At 32.2% G+C, this 25,396-nt stretch overlaps 1 protein-coding gene and 1 long non-coding RNA gene across 2 annotated transcripts; both read right to left on the bottom strand.

The window, feature by feature from the left end:
* Positions 1-4,569: 4,569 nt before the first annotated feature.
* Positions 4,570-7,838, bottom strand: LOC145806406 (uncharacterized). Its single transcript, XR_014349487.1, has 2 exons — positions 7,427-7,838; positions 4,570-6,359 (listed from the first exon to the last, which is right to left on the bottom strand). It is a non-coding gene; the product is annotated as an uncharacterized LOC145806406 (long non-coding RNA).
* A 5,420-nt stretch (positions 7,839-13,258) lies between these two features.
* LOC114283602 (G-type lectin S-receptor-like serine/threonine-protein kinase At1g67520) lies at positions 13,259-17,524 on the bottom strand. Its single transcript, XM_028226460.2, has 7 exons — positions 16,274-17,524; positions 15,198-15,359; positions 14,925-15,121; positions 14,432-14,642; positions 14,089-14,326; positions 13,817-13,967; positions 13,259-13,721 (listed from the first exon to the last, which is right to left on the bottom strand). Exons 1-7 carry the CDS (start codon positions 17,424-17,426, stop codon positions 13,416-13,418), a joined length of 2,418 nt encoding a protein of 805 aa, XP_028082261.1. The 5' UTR covers positions 17,427-17,524; the 3' UTR covers positions 13,259-13,415.
* Between the last annotated feature and the right edge of the window lie 7,872 nt (positions 17,525-25,396).

Genomic DNA, 25,396 nt, shown 5'->3' with positions numbered 1-25,396 from the left:
AGCATACAAGGTCTATTTCTAATATCATCAAACAAGACAACCCATTGTGGTAAAAACTACATCCCACAATCCCAAAGTATTCAAACCTGGTAGCTCTAATACCAAGTTGTAATACCCCAAAATAAATAACAATAACCCGTCTCATAACATTACTTACAAATGATCAACAACATCACATCTTCTATTCCATTTATAACTTTGGTCAATATAGAAGATGACATATGTGATATACATTCATAAATCCTAAATTATGAATCTATAGCATATGACATGGATTTTGACCAAAAGATGACATATGTGATATACATTCATAAATCCTAGATTTTGAATCTATAGCATATGACATGGATACATTATTTAAATAAAAGTAAAACCAAATAATTATATGCCTTAGTGGCTACATCTTTCCAAGTCGATACTTGGGTACAATAAAATGAGTTGAACTTAATACAAGTAATGCCCAAGGCTTATACAAAATTAATTACAACAAGTAAACAAAATGAAGCCTTTGGTTCCAAGTCCTCCCAAGCTATGTCCTTGGTGAAGGCATATCATCAGCACCTGAAAGTTGTTTTTCATATAGGGTGAACCAAAGTCCAGTAAAGATACTTTAATACAATATATAAATCTTAATAAAGTTTTAAGGCGAATACGTATACATGCCATTTGTCAAACATTCCTCATTTCCATCTCAAAACAATGGAATGCCAGATTACAAATCAATTCATGAAAATATCCCTTTTATACAAAAAACAGAGCAGTGGATACCAAACGCTGGGAATCTCTAGGTACGTGTCTGCTAGTAGGTTATACAAGCGCTATCAATGCCATTTTACTAATACTAACCGGAAGGATCGACACCTAACCGCGCGGGTTTCTGGACTTTTACCAAGGACACATACGCCAACAATGTAAACCACAACCACACCCCTTAACTAGATTCACTAAGGTATATATCCATTTTTTTCAAAAACAAATACATTTTCAATGTTCAAGTATGAAATGATGCTCGATGCACAGTATATGAGAAATTAGTTTCTGTTTAACCTAATCCCCATGCAATTTTTATAACAATCAAGACTATCCTCCATCGATAGCCCAAAACAGATATTTCTACTCAACAGATAATTTGTCCAACAATAAATAAAATTTCATAAATTCAAAATAGGAGCGATAATAAATATCCGACTCCAATCTCATCATCAACAGATACATTCTCATATCTTTTCAAAACCTAATATCCTTTCCTTTATTTTCATAAATAAAATATCAATGATTTTCAAATAAAATCTCTTTTGTTCTTTAACATCTCATTTAAAGAGTAACTTTCCAAAATTTCAACACAACCCAACAATAAATACCTTTCTACAACATTCTCAAGCATTTATTTGAAAAACTTATCTTTTACTTTCCAAAACCGAACCCTAGATTCAACTAAAAACCCCCCAAATCACTAACCCATTTCAAAGAGCAAATAACTAAAGTTAAGACCCATATTAAAGGTTAAAGAAATCCCTACTTCAAAGTAGAAGATAAGAGAGAGAAAAAGGTAGAACTTTGCGGAGCCGAAAACAATAACTCGTTTGATTATAGCGAAGCCTTCGACATGCTAAACCTTTTTCTCCGAAGGGCTAGGGTAAAGAAACTAACAGATTGGGAGTATTTGGAGCTAGAATAAAAGAATTAGAGAGAGTGAAGATCTTAGGGTTTTGAAATGTTTAGAGAGAGAGAAATGAAAAAGTGACTCAAAATAGGTTTTTCTCGGACTGATATATGCAGAGACCGCTCGAGCGGTCAAAACACCGCTTGAGCGTCAGACACAATAAGTGACACCGCTCGAGCGACCAAAACAATCGCTCGAGTGCACAATGACCCCCTTTTAGAAGTTCAAACCTGCAAAAGACCGCTCGAGCGCAAGAAGAACTGTTTGAGCGAAGATATCACACTTCCAATAGTTTTGCAGACTGTAAAAGACCGCTCGAGCGCAAGAAAGACCACTTGAGCGGACAGGCAAAAATCTAGGTAACAACTCTTTGAAAAACTAACTTCGAAACTAGTTTCAAATGGAATCAGAACTCCCAAATAACCAAACTCAACTAGTAACAAGATGAAAATGAAATGAACAAAAGCTACGGACATTGATTCTCTGATTCAAAGCAAGAAATGGGTCGTATCTAAACTAAAATCGTTATAGTGGTTCATATTATATTATCCAAATAAGGTGCCTTTTTATTTTATTTCTTCTATATCTAAAGAGTAGTGTTGGTATTATAAAAAATATTAATCTGTTGATTTCTCCCTCTCCTTCTCTCTTTCTCTCTCTCTCTCTCTCTCTCTCTCTTCACTTTTAGAGATTTAAATAAAAATTTTAAGAAAAATTGGTTTCTTTTAATTTCTTTCCATTTTTCATCCTATTTTTCCCAACAAGTGGTATGAACTATAAGAAATGCATTTTTTACGTTTTATTTTCTCTTCAAATCACTCAATCCAAACAGATTATAGAGAAATTAGTGTGATTCTATGTAGTTTTGAATAGCATTAGATGATTCTATCTCATAATAAGATGGCGTTGTTGTTATCAAAAAAAAAAAAAAAGAAAAGAAAAGAAAAAAAAGATCACTTTGTATATAACCTTTTGCTGAATAAAATAACCACCATCTGTCTTTAACTTCAATTTCAAAACCAAAATGCCACATAAGTCAACAAGATTACCCAAATTCAAATGAAATTAGGAAAAAGTGAAGCATAAATATCATTGTTCTCATGAGATTTGTTACTCCAGGTGAGCAACCCAAAAAAGGGGTGAATTTGGTCGATAAATAAAAACTTAAATAATTAATCCAATAAAAATAATATGCACAACACAAATAATATATTAAAAGATATACAAAATAATCACTAATGTGTGTGTAACAAATCAAGTAAGAGCTATAACAAAGCAATACGCGAGAGAGAGAGAGAGAGAGAGAGAGAGAGAGAGAGAGAGAGAGAGAGAGAGAGAGAGAGAGAGAGAGAGAGAGAGAGAGAACTCAAGATTTATAGTGGTTTGGCTTCAACCCAAGCCTACGTCTACTCTTCAAGGCTCCACCTCAAGTATTTTCACTATTCTTCAAATAACTTTGCACCAAGTTTGTCGGGTACTTGCAATACCTTTACAACAAGGATTTTGTTCCAAAAATTCCAAAAGACAAGCCCACCAAAACAGCCCATGTTTTGGTGTTACAAAAATCCTTAAGGCCCCGTTTGTTTTGGGATTAAATAGATGGGAGGGAATTAGGATAGAGGTAGGGTTATTTAGTGTTGTGTTTGTTTGTAGAGTTGGGGAGGGGATTAGGATGGAGGAGGGGATATGGATGGAGGTTGGAAGGAGGATTGAGATGGAGGAGGTGGAGATGGTATTAGAAAAATAATGAGGGGATTAGAAATTTTTTTATTTTTTATATATTGGGAATTTTTTTTATAAATATTAATGTTTAATTTTTTATATTTTTTATTTGTTTTATTATTTTATATAAAAATAATTTAACAATTTCTACACTAACAACTATAATCAAAACAAACATAATTTTACTTAATCCTCTCACTATGAATCCCCTCCATCCTACCTCTGAAAACAAACGGGGCCTAAGTATTTCTTTCTCAAACACTCACAATCAGGCCTATGGGTATAACAATCCTATACAGATGATTTGTGGAGAAAAATGCTTAAAGCATTTAGTACATTAAACTCCTAATAAGTTGGACTCAAAACAATAAAGTTCACAAACGAAATATGAAAGTTTAAGCACAAATTTCTTATATTATTTCTTCTCTTTTGATCACCTCTTGTCCCCCTCCCCTCTTTGTAAATGAGTGTTGATCTTGTATTTATAGTCCCTTATCTTCATATAACTGTTGGAGGGCAAAAACAGCCGTTGGAGTGGAAAAATGATTGTTGGAAATGTTTAAATCACGTGCAGAATTTTGAATTTCTAAACCAAGGTGTTGACCCTAACTGAAATTCTATTTTTCTCCTTTGAATCTATTTTCTAGTGTCGACCCTAGCTCCTCCTGGTGTCGACCCTAGCAGAGAGTGTCAACCCTTGTTCTTCGCAGTGTCGATCCTTCATTAAGAAAAATATTTCCAAAACATTTCTAAACCTTTCAAGCTTCAATCAAAACACAAGATGAACTCCAAATATCAATAGATAAAGATCATTAGAGCATAAAACAAATATCAAATGAATTATTCTTGGAGTTTTGAATATAAATCATTAGAGAGTAAAATACACACAACTCATAAACTCTTATCTAATGAAATACTCATGATATACAAATGATAAACATTTATTAAAACCCTATACAACATAAAGTCATTATATAGTTAAAATCAAAGGATATTAGCAATTTAAAGTGCATGTTTATCATATACATCATACTAATTTTGTGTCAAATAACGTTAGGCAAATATAACAATAAAACACAATTAATAGACATCATAAAAACCAAGACTTAGGACTAACAAGATTATAGCTAGTTTTAAATTTGAATAGGTTGAGCACATTGAAATGCACTGCAACAAAGCAATAAAAAAAGATCAACACAAAGATCTTGCTCAGATATTACAAACAAAATTGATTACATAATTCATATCTTGTATCTCAAGTCTTATTCTAGGGTTTCTCAAATCAAATCACATACAACTTCTACATTTTAGAAAGCCTAAATGTGAGGAATACAACAGAAATATTACAAGAAAGCTTCATGACCAGTAAAGTTAGATTAACTCTATATGCAAAGTCACATAACCGCAACAAATTATAGCTACCTAACTTTGACTCATCTTGTTCACTGCAACTCCAAAGCCAGTTCAGCGTCATATTGGTAAGTGCGGATAGCTTTGAAGATTGATTATCTGAAACCTTAGCAAGCGAACGATACTACAATTTCAAGCTCTCTGCATTGTCCAATGTCTCAACAACATACTTGAATAGTTTTCAAGTTGAAGTATCAAGGATTCATTTGGTCTCGAGAGGTAAAATATGAGAAAAATAAGGGAAGCAACATTTTAAAGAATGTGGGTAAAATTGCAAACATTTCTCCTCTCTCTCTTTTAGCTATTTCTTATGCATTTAAAGCAACACATTCAATGATTCAACGGTCCATTTGTTTTAGAGAGACATTTTTTTTTTTTTTCTTTTTGTATTTTTCTGGCGTTTGAATGATGGACATGAAAGTTTAACCAAAAAAGAAATTAATTTTTTTTACAAGTCAACGAAAATAAACTTATTTGAGCCACAAATATTTTCCATAAAAGGTGAAAATATACTGTAAGAGGGATAGGTTGTTTTGAACGAAACAAGTTGACGGAAAGTCAATGGGATAGAGATTGGTAAAAATTTCATGGGGTGCAAATGTAATCTGTGTGGGATGCAAGTGCACATGTAGGAATGAATGGGTAAAATGCAAGTCCAACATTGACATGGTAGTTCAAATATGAAAAAAATTGAAAAACATGATTGTTTTAAATGAAATGCTTGGATGGAAAGTCAATGGAATGGAGATTTGAAAAAATTTAGGGGGTGCAAGTGTATTATGTGCTGGGTGCAAGTGTAGTCTGTGTGGGATGCAAGTGTTAGAACGCCCAATAATTTGGCAATGTCTATGCATAGACCATGACAATTAAGAGGATGGAATAAACACATGGCAATTGTAATGAATTGAAAACATAAATTCCATATTAAATTGGATAGAAATTGAATAAATTTGACTCATTTTGGTTATGAACACACCATCACAACAAAGATGCACATATGAACTCACCATTTTACAAAATGGACATCCAATAAGGATATATGTACGAGGAATGAAAACACAAGGCCAACATTGACATTATAGTAGCGGACATGAAAAACTTGAAAAACATGGTTGTTTTGCATGAAATGATTTGATAGATAGTGAATGGAATAGAGATTAGAAAAAATCTAGGGAGTGCAAGTGTATGTTGTGCGGGGTGCAAGGGTAGTGTGTGCTGGGAGCAAGTGTTAGAATGCCAAATAATTGGCAATGTCTACTTCGTGGGTGTGTATAGGACATGACAATTAAGAGGATGGAAGAAACACATGGCAATTCTAATGAATTGAAAACATAAACTCCATATTAAATTGGATAAATCTGAGTCCTTTTTTTAGTTATGGACACATCGCCACAACAAAGATGCACATATGAACCCACCATTTTACAAAAAGGATATCCAATACCGAGGAATATATAACCAATAATTCTTTTGTCATCACTAACTCTATCGTTAGACAGAATCTTTGATAGGAACTGAAATGGATCACTAGCTTTCACTGATAAATTAGTTATATCTTCATCATCTGGTGAAGCAAAAAATTTCATATTAGCCATATACCAATCAAAAGATTGATTTGTCGTTGAAAATTTATAAAACTTAAACGTTGCGAGGAATGAAAACACAAGTCCAACATTGACATTATAGTATCGGACGTGAAAAAATTGAAAAACATGGTTGTTTTGCACGAAATGATTTGATGGATAGTGAATGGAATAGAGATTGGAAAAAATTTAGTGGGTGCAAGTGCATGCTGTCCAGGGTGCAAGTGTATACTGTGCGGGGTGTAAGTGTAGTTTATGTGGGGTGCAAGTGTTAGAATGCCCAATAATTTGGCAATATCTATGCATAGACCATGTCAGTTAAAAGGATGGAAGAAACACATGGCAATTGTCATGAATTCAAGACAAAAACTCCATATTAAATTGGATACAAATTGAATAAATTTAGCACATTTTTTGGTTATGAACACACCACCACAACTAACATGCACATATGAAATCAAAATTTTACAAAATAGAAAACAATATAATAAAAATTGAGCTTATACAAGGCTCTCCTAATGAGGCACAAAGACTCTTAACCAATAGGCTAGGGGATTGCTAGAGTGGCGAAAGTAAAGAAACATTTTAACACAAAATTACCCCAAATCTTAGGTATACACAGATTACATAATGATCCAATTCGAACAATGTACATTGTCATAAGCATTTCATCAGACACTTAAAGGGCACAACACAATTACCTAACAAGTTCATATAAAAGAATCAAACAACAATAATTATTTCTCTTCTATGCATTTTAACAAACACTTAGCATGAAAGGATTCAGACTTAGATCAACTTGTGCAGTTTCTTCCAATTGCAAACACGTAAATTAGTAGATACTTTTAGTACATGGGTTATTTCTATTCAAAGCATCAATATTGAACTCACATCAACTAAATTTAAACAACACTTTAACATCTTACAAATCAATGAAACCTACTAAACTTTTTGTTCTTCATGCATTTCACCTCAACCACAATTAGCATTAATATATGATTACAATTAGGTTAATCAATTACTTGTAGTTAAAGAGAGAAGCACGTACTAGCTTTACGTCTAAATTTAAGATAGGTTCCTTCAATTTCACCGGTGGAGCATGCAACGAGCCAAAGTGAAGGCACTGAGATGTTTCGTCGACGGCCGTGGGGTTAGGGCATGAAAAGGAAAGGGGAAAAAGATAATTGAATGAACCAAATTGAAGTCGGCACATGATAAAGGGAGACAGAGAGGCAGAGCAGAGCATAGAGTGAGAGAGCAGTCTCTAACGTAGAGAGAGAGAGAGAGAGAGAGAGCTATAGAAATGGTGAAAATGGTGACTGGGTTTGGGAAGGAGAAGAAGAAGTGAAAACGGTGTCGTTTTATTTCCAAGATTAAATTCTCATCGGTTGGTAAAAAAAGTTTCCACTGTCCAATCCTTTAGTTTGCAGTGATTCTTTACTGATTTGTTAATCTGATCTACTGCCCCCATTGTGCAGTAAGTAATTTATATCTATACTATATATTAACTCAAGATTAAATTTTTAATTTTTTATTTTAAAAAAAAATTCAACATTTATTAATTTAGTTAAAATTTTCTGATCAGCATTTATTAAATTTTTTCAATCTACATATCTTTCCACATGTTTATATTTATTGATTTGATCAAAATTTCCTTATCAACATTTAAAATTTTCTCATACAAATAATTATAGATACAATCCGTGTATAGTTACTGCAGTACCCTTTTTAACTTCTCCCATACAGTATGGTTAGTGATAAGATTGTTAAATTATTTTTATAAAAAATCTTAAAAAACATAATTTATATATTGAAAAAAATCTAAAACAAATATAAATATCTATAATTATTTCGTGCATAGCACGAGTGATAGGCTAATATATTATATAAACAAAAGAGATTTTCGTGAAAAGATTTATGAGAGTTTTAATATTTCATATTAATTTTTTTAATTGTAAATAATTAAAAAAACATTTATTGGGTAATTTTCATTAATTAATTAATTTTTGTGTAAATTAGTTTCTCTTTTGATCTGGCCGATTAGGCTGATTTGAGTGATTCAATAGTTTAAGGGCAATTTTAGTAGTTTTATCAAAATATATTGGTGTGCATGTTTCATTTAATATAGTTTAAAGTGAGGTGTTTCATTTATACAAAGTAAATCTTATACTCCCATTTAATATTTTACTGTTGTGCATGTTTCAATTTAATATAGTTTAAAATTTCAAAATTTTAATTAATTAATTTTTGTGTAAATTGGTTTCTCTTTTGATCTGGCCGATTAGGCTGATTTGAGTGATTCAATAGTTTAACGGCAATTTTAGTAGTTTTATCAAAATATATTGGTTAGATTTGTTTTATTCAAAATAAAATAAAGATTCATCTAATTAAAGATTGAATTACCAAGATTGCTTGATTGGAAATAAACTTCTCGCCTAAACTATTGTTTACTTTTATTTTATAATCTCACATCAAAAAAAATAAGGAAAAAGTGAATTGCTTCACTTATATAAAGTGAACCTTATATTCCCATTAATATTATTGTAAGGTTTAAATTTTAAAAATAAAATTATATTTAAAAGTTTTAATTAATTAAAGTTTACAAGTTGGTTGGTCTTTTGACCTACCCAATTAGGCCGAACTGTTTTCAGTTTGATTGATATACTGGTTTAACCGTGATTTCTTATACTGATTTTCTTAATTTTAAATAATTTAAAAAAACCTCAATTGGCTAGTTTCCATTTAATCATATAAAAATAAAACTATAGTTACTTTATGATTTATTTTATAATCCCTGATTAGGAAAAAAAAGAAAAAGTGAGTTGTTTCATTTATATAAAGCGAATTTTATATTCCCATTTAATATTGTAGTGTTGTGCATGTTTTAGTTTAAAATAGTTTAAATTTTAAAATAAAATTTGAAGATTTTAATTAATTAATTTTTGTGTAAGTTGGTTGATCTTTTGACCTAGCCAATTAGGCTGAATCATTTTCGGTTTGACTGGTTCGCTGGTTTAATTGTGTTTTTATCAAAATATGTTAATTAGATTTGTTTGATTCGAAATAAATTAAAGATTGAACTACTGATTGCTTAATTAGAAATAAACTTTCCGCTCAAACAATTGCTAATTTTTATCTTACATAATCTCATGTTGAAAAAAAAAAGGAAAAAATAAATTGTTTCACTTATATAAAGTAATCCTATATTCACATTTAATATTATAGTATTGTGCATGTTTCAGTTGACAACGGTTTAAATTTTAAAATAAAAAACAAATTTAAAAGTTTTAATTAATTAATTTTTGTGTAAGTTGGTTAGTCTCTTGACCGATTTTAACGATGTTATCAAAATATATACATTGTTTTATTTCTAAAAGGTATGTTTAAGTTTTATTACAAACTTTAACATAGAATAAACTAAAATTAAAAAATTTATTAAACGAAATTTATTTTTTATTTTATCACAAATACTTTTTTTAAATTTATTCTATATTTTTCATCTTTATCAATTAAATTATGACATCTATTTCTTATGAATAATGTTATATAATGGATGATGTGCCATAATTTTAGAAGTTTTGGATATTTGTAATTTATATAATAGGTGGGGTCATAATTTTAAAATGACAATGTTATAATATATGTTGGTACACTAATAGATATACCAATTGATAAGTTTACGTAACACCACCGATTTCTTATTGGGAACTTAGAATAAACATAATAACTGTAATATATTCTAATAAAATGGTTAAAATTTAATTCATTCTAAATTATTTTTCTATACCTTTTAAGTAAAATTTATGTTATTATTTAATTTTAAAATTATTTTTAATTATTTATTTACCCTGTATGTCGCATGAGTTCATATGCTATTTTTTAAGTTTTTCGGTGAAATAAATTCAGTAATTTATAAAATCTATCTTTGATATAAAGGATCTAAAATGTAAAATAAAAATAAATAAATTCAAAACATTTAAAAGAAAAAAAAAACAACAAAAAAAATAAATCTAAATAAAATAGGTCAACTTTTTATGGTTTTTTATTTTTATTTTTAATTATTTTTATGAACTTTTAAAATTATTATAATTTTTAATTTCAGATTTGTCTAGTCGTGCAGGACCTAAAAATAAATATTTTTTTTTTCCTAACAGAACAAAAAGACCCAAAAAAATATATATATATTATTAAAAAAATATTTGTCAAACCACTTGAGCCACAGTTTCTAGATTGCAATATGACCACACAGAATTTCATTTTTCAACAACCTACTTTATGATGATGAACAGATTTAGAACCAGTCAGACGTAGAACTTTCAAATAGTGGACAGAAAAATTAAACTTAAAAAGTATTTTTTTCTCCTGCTTTTTTTTTGGGGGGGTTGTGTAAATATTAGCAAAAATGTTATGAACTTACCCTTATCAGCTCATAATTTATCCTAAATAGGTTTGTGTGGTGAAAATTAAATTGATGAAATGTGAAGTTCATGAATAAAATAAATTTAAATCATTGATTCTTTTTTCTGGATAAATTCTGGATTGATAACCTTGAGTTTATATTATTGTTAAAATATTATAGCAAAATCAAACTATTTAGGACAAATTTCATTAATGGTCATTGCAGTTTCACTCGAATTTGAGTTTGATCCCTATCATTCAGTTGTAGCCAATTTGACTATAATTTTTTTTTTTTTTTTTGCCAATTAAAAACAATTGAAAAAGACGGTTTAATTTTTTAATAAAAAATTGTCATGTGCAATGCACATGCTTGGTTTTTAGGAGTAGTTCAACATTACTGTAGTTTAACTTGATTTTCAATTTGATTCCTATCATGCAATTGTAACAAATTTGGTTATGATTGTCTTATTTTTGCTAATTAAAAATAATTGAAAACGACTGTTTAATTTTTCAATAGAAAATGGTTATGTGCAATGCACAAGCCTAATTTTTGGGGGCATGTCGAACATTAAAATCCTTGTTCATGACAGAGTTCACTCACTTTGAACCAACCATTGAGTGGACTCAACTCACCATCACCGTCTCCATTCTCCTAACCCACCAACGACAGGCCACCTCCATTTGTTGCCCTTCTTGACCACAACCAAAACCACCTTCCTTAGCCCTTTCACGCATCATCAGGAGGGAAAGTGAAGGATTTAGAAGGATAAACTTAGTTAAAATCATATTTGGATTCTTTTAAAGAGGGAAAGGGAAGTGCATGGAGGGATTATGAGAGGAAGCGAGTACAAGTATTTTAAGCACTTCACTTCCCCACTAAAATTGAGAGGAAACAGAAGGAAAGTGAAGTGCTTCTCATAATAATATATTAAAAATTCTAATTAAGCATACCTTTCCTTAATTAAGTTGACTTTTCCTCCATTTTCTTCTCATTCCTTTCCTTTCCCTCACAACTAACACTCTTCCCTTCATTTCCTCTCCCTTCATTCCAAACAGAGTGTTAGAGATGGCCTGAACCTAGCAGTACAGAGAAATCTCCCAACATCATTGTTGAAGTGAATGCTAATCTGGTTTAAAACATTTTAGACTCTCCAATTACCACCTGACTTAGACTTTAGCAATATCATCATTGACTGCAGGTACTTGCTGGCGAAGCCAGGATCGAGACGTAACCATTGCTATAGAGAAGCAAATCGATGTGCAGATATTGGCCAATTTTGGCAACACCATGGCCATAGAACTATATCAGTTTAGCAATCCTCCTCTATATATTAGTGATCAATTGACACTTCATGCCAGAGGCATATCCTATACTAGGCTTATTTCTATTAATTAATGAAGTACTTGTTTAACCAAAAAAAAAACTCGCCATTTTTTCTATCGGCACACAAGCCCACCATTTATTGGACAGACCTTATCCTATTATCATGATGGTTATGTATTTGAATTACAGTAGTTGTGTCATCATGATTTACATAATTTTTAAGGTCGGTCAAAATATGGTAGTGTCTACACTAACCTCAACCAGTTTTTTAGATAGTCATCACATTAACGGAATCAAATTTCCTGGTGATCAAATTTCCTAGGGATGAATCCAAATTGGTTTTGCATATAGCACTAATATAACATAGGGTGGCTCACTACGTTGGTTCATAAAAAATTAAGCAATTAATTTGATTTATAACTAACATTGTTGTGACGAATAACCAAACACCACTAGATTCATAATAAAAATAAAAAATAAAAATCACCGTGAGTCGTAATCAAACATCACTATGGATTAAACGAAAAGCCACCAATTTCATAACTTATTTTGATTTAACATTTGGGTGGCCCTAGCCTTGCTCCTTAGTCGATTGACTCCATTGATCATATAACTGAGAGGAAAAATGTCACATTAGAGGTGAATGTTCAAAGGTGTCCTCTAATTACGATGATGAGGTCGGTCCCTCTTTTAGTAGACATGATTATGAATATAATTGAAGAGATGTGTGTCGGGGTTGAGATTTTGAACTCTCTTTATGTTGAGAAGTAGTAATGGTGGAGGTTGAGCTCATGGGAGATAGGCCTTGACTTTCATTTATCCATTTTACCACTTCTAAACCAGCAATCTAAACTTAACCATTTCAAGCCACAATATGACATAATCAACTAAAGTCATAACTAATGACCACTAATAGCATAACTAGGTGTATGGTACACGTCTAAAAAGTAGGTGCATATTGTAAAAGAAAAATGCTTGGGAGCAGTAATTAGTGCTCCCACTAATTAGGTGGCAGTGAGTCCCGCCATTAATGATGTGATGTTTTGGTCTTGGAGTTGTATTTTTTTTTTTTTTTTACTTTTTTAATGCATTAGTGCTATTAGTGGTGATATTTTTAGTGGGATGAATCACTGTTGATTGTAAAATTCACCTATAATAAGAAGTAACAAATTAACCCTGACATTATTCACTCAACTCATTGCATCTTCAACAACTATTAGAGCCAAGTTATGAGAATATAAGGAAAGCATGGTCAGTCAAAGTTCACAATGATAGTTTTGTTCAGAAGGTAATACCTATTCAGCAAGCACAATTGTTACCGACCATCTATTTCTGAAATTGTGACATTATTTATAGAGCAAGGTCTTGGAATTTCAGGTGCATTGGCCTCGTTTATACCAACAATTGCGGAGAAAGCAGGTTTCTTAAGAGTAGGTATAGTAATCATTTCGTTGCTAAGCATAGACAGAACTTCTGATATAGTTGGTCTATCTGCTGCACTTTCTTGAACACATAGAAGACCAACTTGAATGTATCGGAAAACCTCACTTGTTGAACATGTTTCAACTAATGCATGGTCCATTATCTCCAAACCCCTTCCATCTATCCACAAGTCCCATGCCTAAAATGGTTCATTGACAATGTTATAAAAGGTTAGTCTTTGGACATAGACACTAGAAAATATAAACACAATTGGACCAAATTATAGTCACTTACATATCCTAGCAAGTTCAAAGCACGGTCGGGTTGATAGAAACCTGTGTTCTTCTTCCCACTTATGATCTCTAGCATCATGACCCCAAAGCTAAAAACATCAGACTTCACGGAAAATAGACCGTCCAAGGCATACTCGGGAGACATGTAACCACTGTTTCCATCATTTCAACAAATTAGATTGTTATAGAGAGAAAAAGAAGATGAAGAAGTGTTCGACAAGTATATAGAATGATTTTTCATTTTAGCATATTCAGAAGAGTTAGCTGACTTACTATGTCCCAACAATTCTTTTGGTGTTTGCTTGAGATTCATTATCTCCAAAAATTCTAGCTGTGCCAAAGTCAGATATTTTTGGATTCATCTCACTATCCAATAAAATATTGCTAGTTTTCAAATCTCTATGAATGATTCTTAATCTAGAGTACTTATGGAGGTATTGAAGTCCTTGAGCAATTCCTTCAATGATGCAAACACGCATTTTCCAATCCAGTAAAGATTGCCTTGTTACATCTATCCCAAAAATTGAACAAAATACATGAAAAAAAAAAAAAAAGATTCAAAAAAGAATTAGATCACAAGTGCAACAAATTAGTTGAAGGTAGTGAAAAAACAAACCAAAAAGAAGTGAATCTAGGCTGCCGTTTGGTAAGTATTCATATATTAATATCCTCTCGTCTCCTTCAGTGCAACAACCCAAAAGTCTAACAAGGTTACGATGTTGAAGCATTGATATCAATATGACCTCATTCTCGAACTCCTCTAATCCTTGATTGGAGCTTCTAGAAAGTCTTTTCACAGCAATTTCTTGCCCATTAACTAACTTACCCTGAAATTTTTATAATTTGTATGAGATGTGGGATGTAAATAGGGAATGCAAATTATTTATAATATTTCTCTATAGTCACACAAACACACATAGAGAGAATTAAGCAATACCAAATGATTCTTTAATTGCAAATAATCTTAATAATAGTCATAAGGAAACTTCAAATGTAACATGGTGTGAATGCCGAAATTAGGATGAAAAAATTTATCTTAGCCTTAAACATTGCAAGATAAAATGTTAAGCATAAAGATTTCATAGTTATAAAAGGAAATAATATATTGCCTTGTAAACAGGCCCAAAACCACCTTGCCCGATCTTATTTGCATCAGAGAAGTATTCTGTAGCAATTTCTATGCTATGAAGAGTGAACAATGGCAACTCATGATCCTTTTTCACTTTTCGAATTTTGTCAATAATTGTTCTTGTTTTTAATCCTGATATACCTCGCCTTATTTGGTCTTTTCTTCTTCGATTATTTCCTGATATTAAAGAGAAATCAAATTTAGAGAGTAGCATAGTAGTCATATAGTAGTCTAGAATGGTAAAGATAAATACCTCCTCTATGGCGATTTCTCCACCACAAATAGCACAGTAACAAAACTACCAAAAAAGGTACTATACCAACGATGGTGAACCACAATAACCTCTTCTTGGAGTTATGTGGATGCTTCGGAGGCGTGTACATTGGAGGGTAAGAGGGTGCAATATTTGGATCATCTGTGATTAATAAAGGTGATTAAAAAGACAAATAAAGTATTATTGCGTATTCAAATAAATTTTTTTTTTTTTTTGATTCATGGATTACTGACAATGCACCAAAATGCTACGCTTAATTAAAATTTGTAAAAGATTTATTTACAAAATGAAGTGGTACCTTACTTGCATTTGACATGAGTAATATTGTACAAATAAATAATTTTTATTAATTTATTTTTCTAAGAATGTAGCACGTATAATGTAATTATTGTAATGGTTTTGTTATTTCAAGTACCAAAGCATTATAAATTGCACAACACATTATTTAGTAAAAGAAATTGGGACATTTGGGTGAGAACTCCGTAGCCATATTGTTGGGAAAATGGTTTTATAACCATCTTTTTGAGTCATTTTACTTAATATTTACACACTCTTCATCTGTTGCATGAACTATGGTTGATGGTGGTGACTTCATAGTTGGCAGAAAAGAAGGTAGAGAGAGAGAGAGAGAGAGAGAGAGAGAGAGAGAGAGAGAGAGTTCTTCCAGAGATAGAGATCTATGTGCTTTGGTTTTGTGTGAAGGAGTCAATGAGAATATAAAGTTAAGGTAAAATTGTCCAATGATACTCAGTGTACCGATCTCACGTCCTTATGGAATGAGAAATATGTTTTAAAGAGAATTTATACATTAAAAAATGTCTAATTATTTCTCATAACATAAAAGAGTTATATGAGGGGCTCTTTGTCAAATTTCCCAAAATGTTTGTAAAAATTGTTACTTTGTGTATCATTTTTCAATTGACACATCAATTTGTGTTTTGAAAGCATGCATGTACTTAAACCAAGTTTGAATTATTATTATTATTTTTCATTTTTGGCATAACATTACTCATCTCAAATTGATCTAAAAAATAAATAAAAATAAAAAAGATTACCATTGTTTGCCATGGTGCTCGTTCGAATGTAAAACATATCTTGCAAATTGGTAGACTTGTAACCATCAGAAAACTGACACCCGGAGCCGTCAGACCGAGTAGAAGCATAGGCAGTACAAGAACAATCTCTTCTACAAATATCCTCACAGTCAGTAATACCTAAGCTGTAATTGTCTAATGACCTCCATATACTCATTGATCCACTTGTCTGATTGAACACATCTCCAATCGTGCAGTTGGATGGCTCAGGCGCTACACACCCCTTAGTCCTGTATTTCGCTTGGGTATCATCACAGTAATTTGTTGGACCAAATAAAAAATTTTGGCCCATTTTATATATTTGAATTTCCCCAGATGAGTCTATACTAATCCAAGAACCAGAATCATAATCAGTCCTGTTAAAAGTAAAATAGCTATGGTTCTCATTCGAGAAGTAGCTAAAATTGAATTCATTAGAATTTCTGATACCTGGAAAGAAACTAAAGTTGTACCCATTCCAGATTCCACTACGCCAGTAAATAACCCCTCTTTTCCAAATCACTAGCTGCTTTGTGTTGTTTGGATCCACACCTAAAGTAAAAGCCCCAAGAGTGGCAAGTTGCTCACTCACCCATGAAGTTAGATATTGGTTTCGTTGTTGTCCACTGCTCGACACATTAAACAACCCTAATTTCATGCCGGGTAGCCAGGTATCAGAAGGATAATCAAAACTCTGCCACACAATGCGTGATCCTTCTGTAAGAATCAAGTTGCCAGTATCGAGCAGAGTTGCACTTGTGTTACCACTCGAGGCAAGTTGTGCATCATTTATGGTGATAGAGATCCCATTATAGTCTGTCAGCACCAGGTTCCCATTGTGACTGATGCTTAAATTTCCTCTTAATGGATTGCCACGGTTGGCAACCCAAACAAACTTTCCTTGAACTCTACCTGCAACCGTGCTCAACATCTGCATATATTGAATTCCCAAATAGCGCGAGTATCCCTCTGGGCTAAAGAATAGCAACTTAAAGCGCTTGTCTGATGACTCCAAGAATTCCCAATCTTGCATTACCTGGCCAACTGTAAGTGTGTCTGTGGCATACAAGACATGGGTAATGCAAAGGAGAGCCAAGAAAGAAAGGATGGCCCAACAACAGTTTGTTCTCCTCATGCTACCAATCCTTCATGAGAATTGCTCATATATATTGAATCTCCAACAAGTGCTTGTTCAGTTGCCTAAAGACCTCACGATGTGTGTATGTTACCATTAATAATATAAATAACAAAGGGTGTGTTTGGTTTCATTTTGGGAGGTAAATTTTTTAAATTTTTTTTGGGAAAAGTGTTTAAGAATTTTTTTGGTTATTTGATTGTATATTTTGGAAATAATTTTGGAGTATGGGAGTTTGAGATGATTTGATATTTTGTTGTAGTTGAGTAGACATGTGTGAGAGAAAAAGTGATTAAGAAGGAGAGATGAGAGAGAAAAAATGATTGATTCATGTGTAAAAAAGAGAAAGCGAAAAAAATTTCCAGCCAAACAAAATTTTGTAAATTTTTTTTAAAAATTATGTTTTAAGAGTTAAACCAAACAAGGCCCTATTTATCTCTTTAAAAGGTTAAACTTATAAATAAGTAGATGATCAATAACTTAAGAGAAAAGATAGGGATCATGAAAAAACTTTCATGAAACTGATCATGAAAAAATTATGACCCTTAGATTACCTTGATTAGTGTGTGGTGTTTTATTTTAAGTGTAATCCAAGAGTGATGAATTTTCATGATCATTTTCATGAAAATTTTTTCATGATCCGTAGCATTGCTCATAACTTAATATGATTTTAAAACAAGAAATAAATCATATATTCAAAATAAATAAAATACTCGTACACACTTGGCCCAGTTGTAGAAGAGAGACATACGTTATATGTTTGTTGAACAGGACTTGGTCAGAAAGGAAACAAATTCAATCCACCAGTCTTCACCAAAGTGCCTAAATAATCAACTATATTATTGGTGTGATTCTGATAATTCCAGTTTCAATTATACAAGTCCAAGTCATCCAAGCCATCTAAGAATTAAAAATACTGTATCAGCGAACCAAGATCATTTTGTTTTCAAAAATATCATTGCTGTATTTTTAGCGATCAAATTGAATATTTATTGATTAATTACTGTTCTTTTGATACCAAACTTTATCTCAAAAAATAAATTTTTTTGACACCAAATTATTTTGCCATTCGTCTATTAGCGATATTTTCAAAATTATTCTTAAAGATTTTTAGCCTGCGTTTGGTTGTGTTTTGTAAATGTGATTTGAGAGTATGAGTTGTATTTTGAGTTTGTGTGTTGTACAATTATGATTTGAGTGTAGAAAATTTGTTTGGTAAAGAGTTTTGAAAATAGTTTTGGAAAAGAGGTTTGATTTGAGTGGGGAATTGTTGATGTGACATTTGATATGTGATACAAAAATTTACAACTCATAACTAAACATACAATTCAAAATTATTTTAAAGCACATAAAAAATTTAAAAATTTTCAAAAAATATTTTTCCCGATTATATAAATGAATTGCAAAAAAAAAAAAAAAAAAAAAAAATCTGTATAGCAGAGGACATTCGGGCGGATGTCCCTAGGGACGTCCGGGCGGAAGACCCCATGGACATCCGGGCGGTCTTTCCTGAGGCAAAAAAATCACAAAAAAAGCTGCTGATGCACAGAGCTCTCGGCAGAGATTTTGAAAATTGATTCCAAACACTCAACCAAACATCACACTGAAACACACCTGTAGAATTATATTTTCAATTCACAACCAAACAGAGCCTAATTTTTTGCTTTTGGAGATGGCTTTTTAGCAAAGACGAGAATTAGTTCCCAAATTATTGTTAGCAAAATTTTTATTTTTAAAAACAAAAAGTTTAATTTATAAAATTCTTATTTATTGTGATGAACACTTGATAAAATTATCAAACACTTTTACTTTCATGGGTCACCCGTACCCTGCCATTTCTTGATTTGGATGTTCCACCTAGAAAATCACTTTTAGGTTTATCAAATTTTCAAATCAAGCAATTCACTAAAGCTGTCATGCACGTCCATTTATTTACATGATCAACGCCACGTGACACCATATGACGGTCATTTTCGGTATAAACAGAGTGCCTCCAGGCACATATAATTAGGTAGTATTTTGAAATGGAAAAGCATATTCGAGCATTTTGTAAGCTTCTTTACATTACATATTGTCATTTTTAAAGTCTTGTTTGAGAAGACATTATTTTAATAAAAAAAATCATTACAAAAATAAAAAAATCAAATAGTTTTAATACATACAAAAAAATTAATTATTCTTTTTTATTCACTCTATTTTTTTTTTGCACTTTTTTTAAAAAAAATTAAAATATCATTAAATATTATTTTTTTCATATTTTAATTTAAATTTAATCAGAATTTCATATTTTAACTAAAAAAATCAGAAAGTCTAAGTGGGCCCTAAATCTAGAAACCGCGGTTGATTTAAGCAACAGGTTGCTCTCCATTTGAGTTTTCAAATTGGAAGGTGCTGTTGAATCTTTGTGGATTCACAATAGAATCAGTCTTGATAATTTGAACTCTTTGTTATGTAATTCATCGAGTATTTTATCTTTTTAAAAAATAATTTTGATCGAATATTGATGGATACTTGATCAGATTACATTTGTATTAACAATGTATTTTAAAAATTATATTTACCGTTGACACAAATATAGTCCAATCAAATTGATATTAATATGGGTGTGTTTGGTAACGTTTACGTTTTCAGTTTATATTTACAAAAATTTTATAAACTAGTTTTTGTTTATTTTTTGTTTGTTTTTAGAAAAACATAAACTACAAACGCGTTTGGTAATTGACAAAATATTTTAAAAATTTAAAAAATATAAAAAAGAGTGAGAAATGGCAAGTGGTGGCAAGTGGCGGTGAAAGACGGTGGTAGAAAGTGGTGACGGTGGGTGGTGGGTAGCTGGTGGTGGTGGGTGGTGGCGGGTGGGTGGTGGTGGTGGTGGTGGTGGGTGGGTGGGTGACGGTGTGCGGGTGGTGGGTGGTGGTGGCAGGTAAGTGGCGGATGGCGAGTGGGTGGTGGTGGTGGTGGTGGTGGGTGGGTGGGTGACGGTGCGCGGGTGGTGGCGGCAGGTAAGTGGCGGATGGCGGGTGGTGGCGGATGGGTAGTGGGTGGTGATGGTGGGTGGATGGGTAGGTGACAGTAGCGGGTGGTGGGTGGTAGTGGCAGGTGGGTGGCGGATGACGGGTGGTGGCGGGTAGGTGACGGGTGGTGGTGGTGGGTGGTGGATGGCGGGTGGCGGGTGGTGGTGGCAAGTGGGTGGCGGATGGGTGATGGGTGGTGGTGGTGATGAGTGGTGGATGGTGGGTGGTGGTAGCGGGTGGGTGGTAGGTGGATGGCGGTGGTGGGTGGATGGCAGTGGCAGGTGGGTGGTGAGTGGTGGTGGCAAGTAGGTGGCGGGCGGTGGATGGTAGTGGCGGGTGGTGGGTGGTGGCGGGTGGATGGCAGGTGGGTTGTGGCGAGGGGTGGGTGGTGGTGGCAAGTGGGTGGTGGCTGGTGGGTGGGTGGTGGCTAGTGGTGGTGGGTGGTGGTGGCAGGTGGTGGTGGAGGGTGGGTGGTTGTGGCGAAAGACGGTGGTGGAAAATGGTGGCGGGTGGTAGCTAGTGTTGGATGGTAAAAAAAAAAAAAACTCAAAACTCAAAACGGAAACACATTTTTTGTGTTTTCATTTTTTGGCCAAATTTATAAACTGAGACTACTGATTTATAAATCAAAAATTTTACCAAACAAGTTTTTATTTGAGTTTTTAAAATTTTTGTAAATATAAACAGAAAACTGAAAATATAAGTGTTACCAAACGACACCTATGCGATCAACGTGAATTTTTTCAGAAATAAAAAACACAACGTGCCCTACTTATTAACAATTCGATTAATCAATATGAATTTCATAATGGACCCACAAAAATCCAACCATATCCTCTCATTCGGTTTGGACCAGAGAGAAACCTGCTACTTTATTTAATGGGCGTTGATTGACGGTGGAAATACTTGGCGATCCCATTCAGCTGTAATTATCTGACGTTTAAGGCCACACATATGATTGAATGGTTTGAAAAGAAAAAATATTAATTTGTTGAAAGATAAATTGAAATTACAATAATTAAAAAATAAGGCATTAAGGATTTTCTACTAATACTTTTTTTTATTTAAATATTCAAGATTTAATTTGTATAATTCAATTAAGACATATGCACAAAGGTATTCTCATGTAGAAGATTAAAAGATTATTTTATATTAAAATAATTACATAAAATTAATTATTTTGACTGATTGATTATGCCATAAAATTTTAGTTATTTAATTTGAAGAAAATATCAAACTTATACCGTGTTTGAAGTCTACAATAGAATAGAGATTATACTTTCAAATAAATAAATCAATCAATCAAAATAATTTAACATTAAAAATTATGATTAAATCATAAAAATATTTATTAACAAACTACTGGGTTCACCCTAACCTTAACAATATCTATTGAAAAAATTACAAAAAAATAAAAATGATAGGGTTTGACTCCGATAAGAAACCAAATCCTAACTTTTTAATTGTCTCAAGTGAAATTTCTAACTTTTAAAATGATATCAATTTTAACTCTTTATTAGTTATAACTTATGACTAATGCAATATGACTAATTTAGATAAATTAATCATTTTTTTTGGGTGGTGTTGTATGCCCGTGCTATGGGCTACGCAACGAATAAGAGGGGTGGCAGTAAAATGGAAAGTGAAAGAACTAACGGTGGACATGGAAAACGGTTGGAGGTGGCTATAAATTGTAATGAAAAAAAAATGATTAAATTGTCTAAATTATCCATTTTTCGTTAGTTATAACTAAATGATACAAATGGTGGTTAAAATTGATGTTGTTTTAAAAATTTAGAATTGAAATTGAAAAATTAATGTTTAATTTGTTATAGACATCAAACCTTAACGTTATCAAATAATTGTGGTGTTAGTTTCTTGTTATATAGAAAATATGTTGAGATATTATCTTGTATTATTTTCAGCAAATCCTATTCCTATATTTTTGGAGGGGTAAACCACTATGAAGTTATAATATTGGAATTTGGTCCAGTAATTATAACACATGTTATTCATACATTACATTTGGAGTCTTACTACCTATGTCCCAATGGCTAAAAGACGGTGACGACAACTATTCCTCTAGCAAATCAACAAATTTAGCACATGTAAAAAGTAATTCAGTACATGTTGGAGATATTTGGACCGTCTTGTTCATGAGACACTTAGTGTGTGGGTAAAAATCTGACCACACTACCCGCTTAGTAGTCAACTGGAGAGTACTGGCAGAATAGATGGCTTCAGTTAACCTGCTGTAACAGAAAGAAAAGGCTCCGGCGGTGGTTCTTCCACCTGGGAGCACTCCGACGATCAAGTCAATATATCTCTCAAAGATAATCAAGTGCTAAACTTAATGCTCAAAACATAAATTGCGTACCTTAGACCTACGGGGTGCCTCTCTTTTATATTCAACTCAATCCAAGTCCCACTAGAAGCATGATTTCTATGGAGTCTAATTCAGTGCTTACTTTGGATTTTTTAAGAGATAAAGATAAACTCCCTAAGAGCTTCATCCTTATCTTGGCTAAGTCTCCTCTTTGTCCTAGGACTCTTGTCCCTTATCCGCTTATCTCGGATTCCGATATCTTCGGAGGTAACCTCGGCAATTCTGAAATCACCTCGGCGTACCTACCACGACACGTGGCACCTCGGCTGACACGTTGGCGTCACCATGACACGTGTTGGTATTCAGAAAATATATCCCCACACTTAGCAATTCAAGAGCTAACACTATAATATATAAGAGTTTTAGAGATAAAATATTTTGGTCTTTAAAAGTAAAAATTTTATTGAAAAAGATATTTAGAAATAATTTTCCATCGTCATGAGGATAGTCGATAAAAGATCATCTCGAAAAGTTAAAAACAAGGCATTTGGCGACAATTTTGAAAATGTCAATAATAAATAGACTTTTAGGGACAAAATAATTTGGTTTCAAAATGGTTTATTTTTTTAGACAAAAAATTTGGTCCCAAAAAGATAATAATTAATCACTAATGTTCAATTTTTGTTGCTAAAAATATAACAACGACATTTTTCGTAACAAAATTATTTGATTCATAAAAGATAATTTTGTTCTTAAATTTTAATATCTAAAACTTTAATTTTTTATAGTGTAACTTAGCACCCTACTAACCAAAGTGTATGAGAAGGTTAAGGAGATCATTCCTGACATCTAGGAGGCTCTAACAACTATAAAAACTCATTTGCAAGATGAAATAAGGGGCATCCAAACCAATCCAAATTGACACGACTTACATCAACATCTGTGCCATTAGCACAGCTTAGCTTAGTTCAAGTCATCAATGCCATAGTTTAGATTAGGGCATGACGTCCATGTTGTTTAGATTAGTTCTTGCTATCCATAGAAATTGGTTATATCTTTAATTGTATTTTCAATCCGTTGTAATACAATGTTTTTTTTACGTATTTTGTTCTTTCTATTATCCCGGTAGGCAATTCAAGAGGAAAATGAATTGGGTAAATAAAAATAATTACACAATATTAATTATAATAATTAAAATATTTGAATTTCAGTAAGTAAAAAATAAAGCAATAATAATCAATATAAGAGAGATACAGAGAGAAGAGTAAACACAGAAATTTATAGTGGTTCGGCACGTCGAGCCTACATCCACTTCTCAAAGATCCTCCCCAAAAATTTGTTCACTATCACTCAATTCAATACATTACCAAAGTTTCATCAAGCTTGTAGATTTTACACAAATTTTACTTGATTTGTTGAGCCTCAACAATAATTGCCTCACTTTTACAAAGTTCTCTCACAAAACAATCAATAATGAGGTACTTCAACGCTCTTTTACAATGGTTCTCTCTTAAAGAGTAGATGTGAAAGTGTAAGACTATGGAGAATAAATGATAACACTTAGAGAATATTAGATATGAAAGTGAAAGAGTAGAGTGAAAATACAGTAGAAAAATAAAGTTTGAATACTGAGATTTTTTTTTTCTCTTCAATTCGTTGTTTTTCTCAAAGCAAAATACTTCTAGATAAAAAATATATCCATTGGAAAAAGGAGACGCTCTATGCATGCCTGATATATCTGTTGGAGAAGGGAGACTCTCCTCTTCTAATAACTTGATCACGTGGAGATGCTTCACGCGGAAAAGACAACTTTTGCATGCCATCTGCTTCATCAATCTTCAAAATTCAACTTCAAATCTTCAAGCTTGTTGATGTTCGAAAAATATGACTATAGGTCATTTTCGATGAAGAGTAAAGCACTATTTGTACAGCAACTTTTCTATTAAAATATATATATATATATATATGATGCACAATAGTTTACTATTTTTCATAGTAATTTATTTGAAAATTCGTCAAAAGAGGCATAGTAAATTCGATTTAAATAATATTTATATTTGAATATATACATCATATATATACGGGCATGTAGCAAAGTAGATAATATTTTGTGTCAAATGAGATAAAGTATGTATCATATAAAATCATAATATCTCTAATGTGTTTTAGATATCATCAAAATCAAATAATATGATTAACAATCTTCCCTTTTTGATGATGGCAATACATGCATGAATTTGACACAATTTCACATGAATAAATGTAACATGAAAATATTCAGCAATCATAATATTGACATTAATTTGCATTATATTTTCTCCCTTTTTGTAACAAATTCTTTGTCAAAAATTCATATATAAATCATATTTCTTCTTCCCCTTTGACATCATCAAACTAAAACATTGATATATTGGTTATTTAGAAAGAATGAAAAATTTTCAATGTCCAAAACGAAAATCATATAAACGTATTTGATAAATTTTTCAGAGATATAGCAAATAATCTAATATGATCATTGTCGGGATTTATTATCGTCGATGGTTAAAAAAAAAAATTTGATGCAATGGCGCCGAAGATGTTGATTAACAAAAGATTTGAGTAGACATGTAACGATTATTGTATCAATGGTG

The sequence above is a fragment of the Camellia sinensis genome, chromosome 13 (assembly GCF_055761805.1).
Source record: "Camellia sinensis isolate YWXY chromosome 13, ASM5576180v1, whole genome shotgun sequence".
Lineage (NCBI taxonomy): Eukaryota > Viridiplantae > Streptophyta > Magnoliopsida > Ericales > Theaceae > Camellia > Camellia sinensis.
The sequence above is the reverse complement of the archived record's forward strand: the minus strand, read 5'-3'. Positions and strand labels throughout refer to the sequence as shown.

Excerpts from the sequence above, each read along its gene's own strand:
- LOC114283602 (XM_028226460.2), bottom strand. The coding sequence starts at position 17,426 with ATGAGGAGAACAAACTGTTGTTGGGCCATCCTTTCTTTCTTGGCTCTC. Across the intron at positions 14,327-14,431 it reads CCTAGATTCACTTCTTTTTG|ATGTAACAAGGCAATCTTTA; the intron begins GTTTGTTTTTTC and ends TTTTTGGGATAG. Across the intron at positions 13,968-14,088 it reads AAAAGAATTGTTGGGACATA|TGGTTACATGTCTCCCGAGT; the intron begins GTAAGTCAGCTA and ends TGATGGAAACAG.